The sequence below is a fragment of the Mytilus edulis genome, chromosome 2, assembly GCF_963676685.1.
Source record: "Mytilus edulis chromosome 2, xbMytEdul2.2, whole genome shotgun sequence".
Classification (NCBI taxonomy): domain Eukaryota; kingdom Metazoa; phylum Mollusca; class Bivalvia; order Mytilida; family Mytilidae; genus Mytilus; species Mytilus edulis.
The window spans coordinates 61,882,044-61,893,710 of NC_092345.1; the positions used below are offsets into that span (position 1 = coordinate 61,882,044).

General features: G+C 32.6%; 1 protein-coding gene across 2 annotated transcripts in view; it reads left to right on the forward strand.

The window, feature by feature from the left end:
• The window catches only part of LOC139512612 (double-stranded RNA-specific editase 1-like), a 57,739-nt gene extending 46,273 nt beyond the window's left edge, over positions 1–11,466 (forward strand). Inside the window, exons 5-6 of one of the 2 annotated variants that reach the window (XM_071300353.1) lie at positions 8,902–9,944; positions 11,084–11,466. In XM_071300353.1, coding sequence (XP_071156454.1) covers positions 8,902–9,422 — 521 coding nt within the window. In that variant the 3' untranslated portion in view covers positions 9,423–9,944; positions 11,084–11,466. Of the gene's footprint in view, positions 1–8,901; positions 10,395–10,541 lie in introns of both variants that reach the window. The other variant, XM_071300354.1, reaches the window with a different exon arrangement.
• Positions 11,467–11,667: the final 201 nt, after the last annotated feature.

An 11,667-nucleotide genomic window follows, 5' to 3' on the forward strand; every position in this document is an offset into this window, starting at 1 on the left:
TAGACTATTTGTGACTTTGTATACCTGATTCATCCTTTGTATTTAGAACAATTAGTCAGATGCCATTGAAAACACAACCTTGATAATGTGAAATATTTTCTTCAGGATAAAAGTTTATTCTAAATAACCTCTATTGTTGCCATTCTGATTGTTTAAAATTGATTTTCTCCTTATGCCATGTAAATGTGTTGTGAATTTTGCAAGCTTAAAGGTAAGAGTTTAATTAAAGATGATATTACCCAATTATTAGATTTCCATATGACTGGAATAAAATGTTGATTACAGATAAAATGAAAACAATTTCCAGATAATAACAATACATAACTCATATTTCTATTGCTAAAAACATGATTACAGTTTCTGTTTTTCTCCAGCTGGAAACTTTGATTTAGGCTTTATATTACTCCAGCTGAAGATCTCTGAATGATTGTCAATGAATACTTTTTTTGATAAATGATACTGATATAAGGTTTAATGCCTTGTACAGAGTTCCAAGTAAGGTCATAGCTGGTTTTTATACGACCGCAAAAATTGAAAAATTTTTGGTCGTATATTGGTATCACTTTGGTGTCGTCGTCGTCCGTAGTCGGTGTCGTTGTCGGCGTCCAAAGACTTTTGGTTTTCGCACTATAACTTTAGTATAAGTGAATAGAAATCTATGAAATTTAAACACAAGGTTTATGACCATAAAAGGAAGGTCGGGATTGATTTTGGAAGTTTTGGTCCCAACAGTTTGGGAATTAGGGGCCAAATAAGCATTTTCTTGGTTTTTCGCACTTTAACTTTAGTTTAAGTAAATAGAAATCTATGAAATTTTGACACAAGGTTTATGACCACTAAAGGAAGGTTGGGATCGATTTTTGTAGTTTTGGTCCCAGCAGTTTAGGAATTAGGGGCCACAAAAGGGCCCAAATATGCATTATTCTTGGTTTTCGCACCATAATATAACTTTAGTGTAAGTAAATAGAAATCTATGAAATTTACACACAAGGTTTATGACCATAAAAGGAAGGTTAGGATTGATTTTGGGAGTTTTGGTCCCAACAGTTTAGGAATAAGGGGCCCAAAGGGCCAAAATTAAACTTTGTTTGAATTCATCAAAAATTGAATAATTGGGGTTCTTTGTTATGCCGTATCTAACTGTGTATGTAGATTCTCAACTTTTGGTCCCATTTTCAAATTGATCTATATTAAGGTCCAAAGGATCCAAAATTAAACTAAGTTTGATTTTAACAAAAAAATGAATTCCTGGGGTTCTTTGATATGCTGAATCTAAACATGTACTTAGAGTTTTGATTATTGGCCCAGTTTTCAAGTTGGTCCAAATTGGGGTCCAAAATTAAACTTTGTTTAATTTCAACAAAAATTGAATCTTTGGGGTTCTTTGATATGCTGAATCTAAACATGTACTTATAATTTTTATTATGGGCCCAGTTTTTAAAATGGTTCAAATCTTGGTCCAAAATTAAACTTTTGTTTGATATCAACAAAAATTGAATCTTTGGGGTTCTTTGATATGCTGAATCTAAACCTGTATTTAGATTTTTGATTATAGGCCCAGTTTTCAAGTTGGTCCAAATTGTGGTCCAAAATTAAACTTTGTTTGATTTCAACAAAAATTGTATATATGGGGTTCTTTGATATATGCTTAATCTAACCATGTATTTAGATTTTTGATGTTTGGGCCCAGTTATCAGATTGGTCCACATTGAGGTCTTAAGGGTCCAAAATTGAACTTTATTTGGTTTCATCAAAAATTGAATTCTTGGGGTTCTTTGATATGCTGAATCTAACTATGTATTTAGATTTTTAACCGGATTTTTGTGACAAAAATGTCGGTTATTGATTTGGGGATGTACGGCGGGCGGCCGGGCGGTCGGACGGGCGGCAATCAAATGTTGTCCGTGCATTAACTCATGAACCGTTCAACCAAAGCTTTTCAAATTTTAATATGTTATTACTGACAACTATACGAAGGTCAAGTTCAATAATGGCGATTTTGACTTTTACCGTTCAGCAGTTATGGTTCTTGAAAGATTGAAAAATGGAGTTACCAGTTGTGTCCATGCATTTACGCATGAACTGTTCTACCAAAGCTTCCCAAATTTTAATATGTTGATACTGATGACAAAATGGAGGTCAAATTTGATTTTCACTTTCACCATTCATCAGTAATGGTTCTTGTGATATTGCCAGGACACAAATAAATGTTAATAAATCCGGTTTGCTGTCATTGTGACAGCCTCTTGTTAATATTGGACTGTTGAGTTTGACCAGTTTTTATCCTGCTCACACTATGTTATTTAAGTCTTTGAATATCAAGAAAAGTACTGATAGTTTTGTACTTGCACTTACAGCCAATTGCATCGAGTGTGAAGGCAAAGGTAATATATTTGTTTAGCTTGCTTGCTAGCTGATCTGTGAAGTCATTATTAGGTTAGGTAAACTACCCTCTTTTAAGAGAAGACTAGTCCTACAGATAACCAATTTATTTGTCTGTAGGACTAGGCTACTTTGTAAGGAGGGTAGTGTACCTTGCCTAATAATGACTTCACGGTTCAGCTACCAAGCAAGCTAACCAAAGATACAACTTTGCCTACACACTCAATGCAATTGGCTGTAACATAATTTGTGGTTTCCATCTATGTTCCTCTTCCCTATTAATTTACAATGCCTGTACAGTAATTGTTGGATTTATGGCTCTAACTGTTGCTATATATTATTGATTGATAGCCCAAGAGACTTGTAATTAAGATTTACAGATATCTCTGTACAATACAATTATCCACTGTTAACTTTCCTTCCAACACTTATTTTTGTTGTTTACACATCGAAGAATTTACATATAGATACAGTAGATATGACTGAAAACAAAAGATAGATCGAAAGATTGCTTTAATCATGTTTGATTAAATGTGGTGATTTCACTCAAATCATCAACATACCCTGGTGGCCTAGTTGTCTTACCAGTTCATCTACAGTAATTACTAGCCTGTCAACACTGACTGAGGCTGTGAGTTTGAACCCCCATGTGGCAGGTGCATTGTACTCTGATCTTAATTGAATAAGATTGTCTCTTTTGCTTCCATTTAAAAAGTTGGTAGTTCTCTAAAAAAGTTCTCTGGTTTCTTTAACAAATAAAAGCTGACTGCCTTGAATAATTGATATAGCATAATACTGCAAATGGCATTAAGCATAAAAATTGGTTTAACTGCACTATAAAACTTAGTGCCAATTCAGGCTATCTGAACCATCTTCTTGTTTTGTTATTTTGTCTTTGCTTGCACCTTTTTAGAAGAAGACCAGTGTTGGATGGTGGTGTCTCTTATAAAGGCCAATATTTGGTGATTCCACTTATTCTGTTTATGTTCTATAAAGTAACTTTCATCCCATATAAACTATATAAGACATTTGTATTTGATTTTTTGTCTGTGAGAATTAACTGAAACTAATGAAACAAATGGCAGAAATTGTATGCAAATTTTCACTTTTAATCAAACCAGCATATCTGCTAAAAAGTCATCCTCTTGCAAACAATAGCTACTGAACCAGTTTAACCAGTTAAATCCAATACATTAAAGGTTCTATACATGGGGTGCAACCAGAGTATATGAAGGAATTATGTTTATCTTCATTTTGTTAAATAATTACATGACGTCAAAGACTCTCTAATCTCATAAATCTTTATGTCCATGGAGCTCAAGATAACCTTAATAGTCATTATCCAGATCACTACAATAGTTAAATCCTCTTCCAATCATTTGATCATACAGTTTATGTGTTAATAGCTCCTGCCTTAAATGGATTGTTATGCACATTTTATTGATGCTGTTGTTGAAAGTCTTCTAGGAAATTGTATTAAGAAATGTCACGTTACTTCAGTTGGTTCTTGTTGTGATTGATACATTGGGTCAATTTTCTATTCTAAATTAATTTCTCCTTTAGGAAAATAGTGTTTAATGTATTTTTAAGATTATAAGAATTACTACCGTTGTGAGTGCATGTCATTAATTTTTCAATAATTTGACACTCTCACATGGTTTGTTTTTATTAAGGAAATAAGAAGAAAGGCTTGTATTGTAGTATTATTGCTTTTAATAATGATTGTTACATTATACAATAAAATGCTTTGCTGAGCGCAGCCTAATACGACTGCAGAGGTTGCACCCTGAACAGTTAGGCCAAATTTGGACACAATATTCAAGCTTGATACTGTCTGAATTTGGATTGTTATCAAATTTTTGACATAATATAGGTTTCTGACACAAATATCAAGATCTTACATATTTATTGCGCAATACTGTGCAATTAAAGATTTCCTCTTGAAACTTTATAAAAATTTTGAAAAAAAAGTTGAATCCCTTAAAAAAATTGGAACTCCCCAAAATGGAGCAATTACCCAACACTCTATCCCTGCCTTTCCTTTGCAATTTTGAAGCAATTGAACTGCTTATACACAAGTTATTATCCTGAAGGTAGAAAAATGCTTCTTTTGGGCCCCTTATTCCTAAACCTTTGGGACTATCATCCTCAAAATCAATCCCAACCTTCCTTTTGTGGTATTGAACCTTCTTATTAAATTTCAAAGAGATCAATTTGCGTAAACTAAAGTTATTGTCTGGAAACCAATGTGCCTTTGGACAATGCAGACGGCTATGACATTGACCATTATACGATCCAAAATTTTTTTTTGTGGTCGTATAAAACTACCTAATTTATATTTCATTGATATGAGCATTTAGTTTTGAATTTGCATGCATGTCACTGCAGCATACAATTGTATATATGACTTTCTAGATCAATGAAATTCCAGTGATGTCCTAACCAGTTTAAACAAGTTTTTCTCTTATTTTTTTAATGGTATGAGGAAAAAACGAGTTAGAAGTATGTAAATGTAGCATTGATGATCAGTCAGTTGTCATGTACATTTCACTGTTAGCATTTTAAGTGGAACAACAGACAAATTGTAGAACTCAGCAACTCTTCCAACATTACAATAGTGAAGATGATTAAGGCATCATTCAATGTCAAACCCACTAGAGAGAAAAAACAATCCTTTAGACATTTATTTATCACAACATGTCATGGAGTGTTGAAGATTGTAAATGATTATCAGTACCACTGTTCTGCCAGGTTTTTTGTATAACTCTTAATTTCCATTGTATCTTGTCATCATCTAACACAAGTTCTCCTTTACAAAATGAACTACATGTATTGGAAAAGTATTTTTATAAGAGTTCTTGAAAAAATAGCAGTATATATCTTTATAGATATTGGCAATTTTTGAAATAATATCTTTTTTTATAGGACTATATACATGATATATACTGGCATCTTTTGAAATGATATTGTTTTTCATTGGACCATATATATTCTGGCAATTTTTAAAATAATATATCTTTTCATTGGACCATATATACAGGAATCTTTTGAAATAATATACAATTATGGCCCGTTGAAAAGGTGAATATCCAAAATTGTCAACATGATAAGATTATTTCATTGAGGGCGTAGCCCGAAGTGAAATAACTTTAAAGGGTTGACAATTTTGGATATTCATTGATTCTAAGGGGCCACAATTGTTTCATTTTACCAAACTAAAAGTGGAAAGGCCCTTCGAACACTTACTATATTCTTTGGACTTTACATAACAAACACAAGCTGAAAATACCTTTGACGGCTTTGTGTTCTAAAATTTCTCGAATGTACAACAAAGGTAGAATCTTTTTGTAAAATATTGATGGCCCTTAAAAGGACCGTTTATAAGAGACATCATCGGCTGTTGGCACTCTTTTCATGTCCAATGCCTTATTTCATCTTCTCTCGCTGGGCTTCCAGTCTAACGTAAATGCTGCCATTTTGTTTATTTACGTCTGTGATATCATTCCCATGGGAGATAACGCAAGTAAAAATCAACAAACTCAAAAGGTTATTCACCAGTAAATGATAGGATTAATCATCCGTACTTGCAATTGAATGAAAAACAACTGAATTATTCCATGTCACGTGATAACGTTTCACCCAATAAAATTGTTTAAAATACATGTAAGGTATAATAATATTGTTTTTTCATTGGACCATGTATATACTGGCAACTTTTGAATATGGTAATATTTTTTTTCATGGGACCAGTTGTACTGGAAACTTTTGATATAATATCTTTGTTCATGGGACCATATACATGTAAGCTTGCAGCTTTGAGATAATTTAAATCATACCAAAGCTGTCAATTGTATAACTGTCATTTCAATGTGATCTAAGCTGTCCATAATCGGAGCATATTTATACCTACATCATGCACAGTCAAACAGAAAGCCGACAGTAAAGAGTTTTTTGATGATTTGCAGATAGAATAATAAATATGATAATCTTTATCAAGAAGAAATAAAAATTCTTAAGCACAGGCTTATCTTATCATCTTATTCTGTCCTACACATAATAGGAGCTACTTTAATTAGAAAATACAAAATAAGACTAAAAAATTCTAAGCATTATCTAAATATTCAAGCACACCTTTAACCAGAACATTTTCTAAATCAAGATATTTTCTCAATAGATGACAGTTCTTTAATAGTAGTTTTAAGTATGCTATCATCCTTAGATCCATGATAAATATGTTGTTGTAACATCACTTGATGTCAAGTATTTACATGTGATGCTATAGTAACATATGCATGAATAAGATTAGTTGCAAGGGTAAGATGTTTTGTTGCAGTTATATTGTCCACAAAGGTGATAGAAACATATGTTGATGTTATTTTACAAGCAAGTGTTATGTTGTTTTGTTGTATCTTACCTCTAATCTGAGAATGTCTTTGTATAGATAATGTCTCTACTTGTTATTATTGAAGGCAAACAATTATCTTTCTTTTCATGTTGTTTTTGATGGTTTACTGCCACAGTGACAACTAATAATTTGCATTTTTCATATATGGAAAAACATAGACATAAAACTGGGGCATAAACTTCAAACATTAAAACTTGGGTATATAATAAGCCACTCGTACAAACATTAAAACTTGGGTATATAATAAGCCACTCGTACAAACATTAAAACTTGGGTATATAATAAGCCACTCGTACAAACATTAAAACTTGGGTATATAATAAGCCACTCGTACAAACATTAAAACTTGGGTATATAATAAGCCACTCATAGTTTTTGTGTGCATTACTTTAAATAAAGCTAATACTAACAATGACCACTGCCCTTTTCTCGATCTTGATATCTATATCACTAATGGAAAGCTGAATACTAAAATTTATGATAAAAGGGATGATTTTTCATTTCCTATCGTTAATTATCCGTTTTTAGATGGTGACGTTCCCTTGTCACCATCTTACGGTGTTTATATATCTCAACTTGTACGATTCGCTCGTGTATGTAACAATGTTTTAGATTTTAACGAGAGAAATTTATGTATTACTGAAAAATTATTACACCAGGGTTTTCGATATCACAAACTAGTCAAAACATTTACTAAATTTTATCATCGGTATAAAGACATTATTCGTAAATATAGCTCAACATGCAGACTTTTAATACGTTCAGGTATTTCACATCCAATTTTTTATGGTAATATTCTTTATAAAGCACAAAGGTGTCAGTATTCACCTCAGAAACTTACAAAACCTTTGAATAGACTTATTAAGAAGGGATATAATTACGATACTGTTGTCAAGTCATTAAAGATTGCATATTTTGGCGTTAATATTGAGTCATTGATAAGGTCTTTGCATCGGAACTAAACACATTTATTCTAAAAACAGTTGTTGGCATGACACGGGTTATGTTCTTCTCATATATGTTATGATGGTATGATACTAAACCCCTAACGGGAAGGATTGTGCCTGATGTTCATATGATGAAATCATAATCTTTCAGTCAGTTTAGTTGAAGTCTGGAGCTGGCATGTCAGTTAACTGCTAGTAGTCTGTTGTTATTTATGTATTATTGTCATTTTGTTTATTTTCTTTGGTTACATCTTCTGACATCAGACTCGGATTTCTCTTGAACTGAATTTTAATTTGCGTATTGTTATGCGTTTACTTTACTACATTGGTTAGAGGTATAGGGGGAGGGTTGAGATCTCACAAACATGTTTAACCCCGCCGCATTTTTGCGCCTGTCCCAAGTCAGGAGCCTCTGGCCTTTGTTAGTCTTGTGTTATTTTAATTTTAGTTTCTTGTGTACAATTTGGAAATTAGTATGGCGTTCATTATCACTGGACTAGTATATATTTGTTTAGGGGCCAGCTGAAGGACGCCTCCGGGTGCGGGAATTTCTCGCTACATTGAAGACCTGTTGGTGACCCTCTGCTGTTGTTTTTTATTTGGGCGGGTTGTTGTCTCTTTGACACATTCCCCATTTCCATTCTCAATTTTATTTGTATTAATTGAAGTTTCTTATCTTTGATGAAAATTTGTTAATTGAATCCTCTAAAATATTATAACTGGAGTCTGGTTGAAATTGTTGTGCTGTTTTGTACTGTGTCTTATGTTTCATTTACAAAACAGCACAGTACTGTAAATCAGGGTGTGAATTAAGATCGTTTAAAAATAAATTTGAAACCTATTTTCACTCGTAAGTAGAACAAATAATGTGAATATGAATTCTCAGAAATATGTAAAACTTGTATCATTGATACATCAAGTAAATTTGAAAATCACTAAATAACATTTTCCACAAAGTTGGTTAGAAAGAGCCGAATGCAAAATAAAGATTCAACTAAAACAGTACTTTGAAGAAAGTAGTACAGAATTGTTACAAAAAAGGTTTATAGTAAGCATTGCTATAACAAAACAAAGGTCTAGGGAAAATTATTGGTGCTCTGATAGAGATAAAAATCAATAATAAAGTTTGTTTATATGTTAATGAAATATACTTATATATACTTTCAGGTGCTTTGCTAAGTCACTTCACTGAGCCAGTATATTATGACAGCATCATATTAGGCCACTTATATCATGCAGAACATTTGTCACGTGCTGTATTTGGTCGACTCAGTGGTATCAAAGATATACCAACACCATACAAACTCAACCAACCGTTTCTAAGTGGAATCCGAAATCCTGAAAGTAGAATGCCAGGTAAAGCACCAAGTTTTGCAGTCAATTGGTGTTTATCGAATCCTACCTTAGAGGTCATTAATACTACAACTGGGAAAACAGAGCAAGGTGGAATCTCAAGACTATGTAAACAAAGTTTGTTTAATCAGTTCTCAAAACTGTGTGGTAATATTCCCTCCATTGTCAGTAAATCCGAGTCTAGTGAACCACAATTGTACTCAGAGGCTAAAGGAAGAGTTATGGACTACCAGCTTGCAAAGGAGGAACTTTATAATACATTCCAAAGAGCTGGGTTTGGTGTATGGGTGAAAAAGCCGCTGGAACAGGACATGTTTCCATTAGTACAACTATAATCATACATTTTTATAGTCATTTTATCACTTCATTACATTATCTTTTGTTGTTATTGTTTTTAATCATTTTTTTTTATACAAGCTAAGACTAAAATTATTAAGTAATAGATTGTAAAAAACAAAAAGGGCTTGCCTTGCTGAAATGGCCAGTGTGAGAGTTTTTTATTATTTTTATATGTACTTTTTATGATATACCATTATCTCTTCATCAGTCCATGCATGTCCATGATATGTGTCAAGTCTCTATTTGACTTGTGAGTTTTGATTCTGCCTTTGGTATTAAAATCAGCTACTTTTTAAACAATTATTCTAGAATGCTTTCTTGAACATGTTCCAAATTTTAACAAAGTGTTAGCTTTTAATGAAAACTAGATAACTATCTGTTTTTATTTTTTTTTAGATAAGTTATTTCAGAGTTATGGGTTAAAATCTTCAAAAATTAGGGATGCACACATATGATTCATGATAAAAAGTATGGTTTTAGAAATATGAAGGTACAAACAAATTATTTTGATGGTTTTTGTCGAGCCTGCAACTTTTGTTGCAGAAAGCTCGACATAGGGATAGCGATCCGACGGTGGCGGCGGCGTTAGCTCACTTCTTAAAAACTTTATATTTCAGAAGGTGGAAGACCTGGATGCTTCATACTTTGTATATAGATGCTTCATGTTACGAAGTTTCCGTCAGTCACATGTCCAATGTCCTTGACCTCATTTTCATGGTTCAGTGTCCACTTGAAAAAAAAGTTCAAATTTTTTGTAATGTTGAATTCTCTCTTATCATAAGTAATAGGATAACTATATTTGATATGTGCGTACCTTGCAAGGTCCCCATGTCTGTCAGATAGTTTTCACTTGACCTCAACCTCATTTCATGGATCAGTGAACAAGGTTAAGTTTTGGTGGTCAAGTCCATATCTCAGATACTATAAGCAATAGGGCTAGTATATTTGGTGTATGGAAGGATTGTAAGGTGTACATTTCCAACTGGCAGGTGTCATCTGACCTTGACCTCATTTTCATGGTTCAGTGGTTATAGTTAAATTTTTGTGTTTTGGTCTGTTTTTCTCATACTATATGCAATAGGTCTACTATATTTGTTGTATGGAATGATTGTAAGGTGTACATGTCTAGCGGGCAGATGTCATGTGACCTTGACCTCATTTTTAGGTTCAGTGGTCAAAGTTAAGTTTTTGAGTTTTGGTCTTTTTATCTAATACTATATGCCTTGAGTCAACTATATTTGGTGTATGGAAATATTTTATGATCTTTATGTCAGTCGCGCAGGTTTTATTTGACCGTGAAGGTCATTTTCATGGTTCATTGCACAGTGTTAAGTTTTTGTGTTTGGTCTATTTTTCTTAAACTATAAGTAATGGGTCAACTATATATGTTGTATAGAAGCATTGTTAGCTGTACATGTCTGCCTGGCATGGTTCATCTGACCTTGACCTCATTTTCAAGGTTCATTGGTCTTTGTTTAGTTATCTTGGTTTATGTTAAGTTTATGTGACAGTTGTAATAAAGCTTAGCTTTATACTTAGGACTATCAACATAATATCAATGATTAGTATAGAAGGCGAGACATTTCAGCGTGTGCACTCTGGTTAGATTAATTGTGAATATTTTATTTATGAAAAATAAGGCAATTATTCATGTTAGAGGATATTTTGAGTTGACTTTCAACAAATGAAATCACATATGATTATTTGAGAATGATGCAACATTTAAAAGTAAGCTTGCTTTTGAAATAAAAGATTTTAAGATTAATCATTCCAGAGTTATGAGACTTACACCATAAAACATAAAGACATATTTTCAAATGCAAGGATGCTTTCTTAATTAGCTTTTTCACACTGTTTTATTCATTCAAAAACATGCAATAAATCTGCAAAAAATAACGTCTGGCATAGACTGATATTTTACTAAAAAAATGACCATTATTTTGGCTCTGATTTAGGCCTTCTAGTAGATATATTTATCTGATATTTTGTTTGCGATAGGAAATGTTCTCTACCTTTGAATAAATACTTGAAATCCTTGTACTCAACATGTTTATTTGAACTCCTAGAAGTATACAATACTTGAAATTCTTGTACTCAACATGTTTATTTGAACTCCTAGAAGTATACAATACTTGAAATCCTTGTACTCAACATGTTTATTTGAACTCCTAAAAGTATACAATACTTGAAATCCTTGTACTCAACATGTTTATTTGAACTCATAGAAGTATACAATACTTG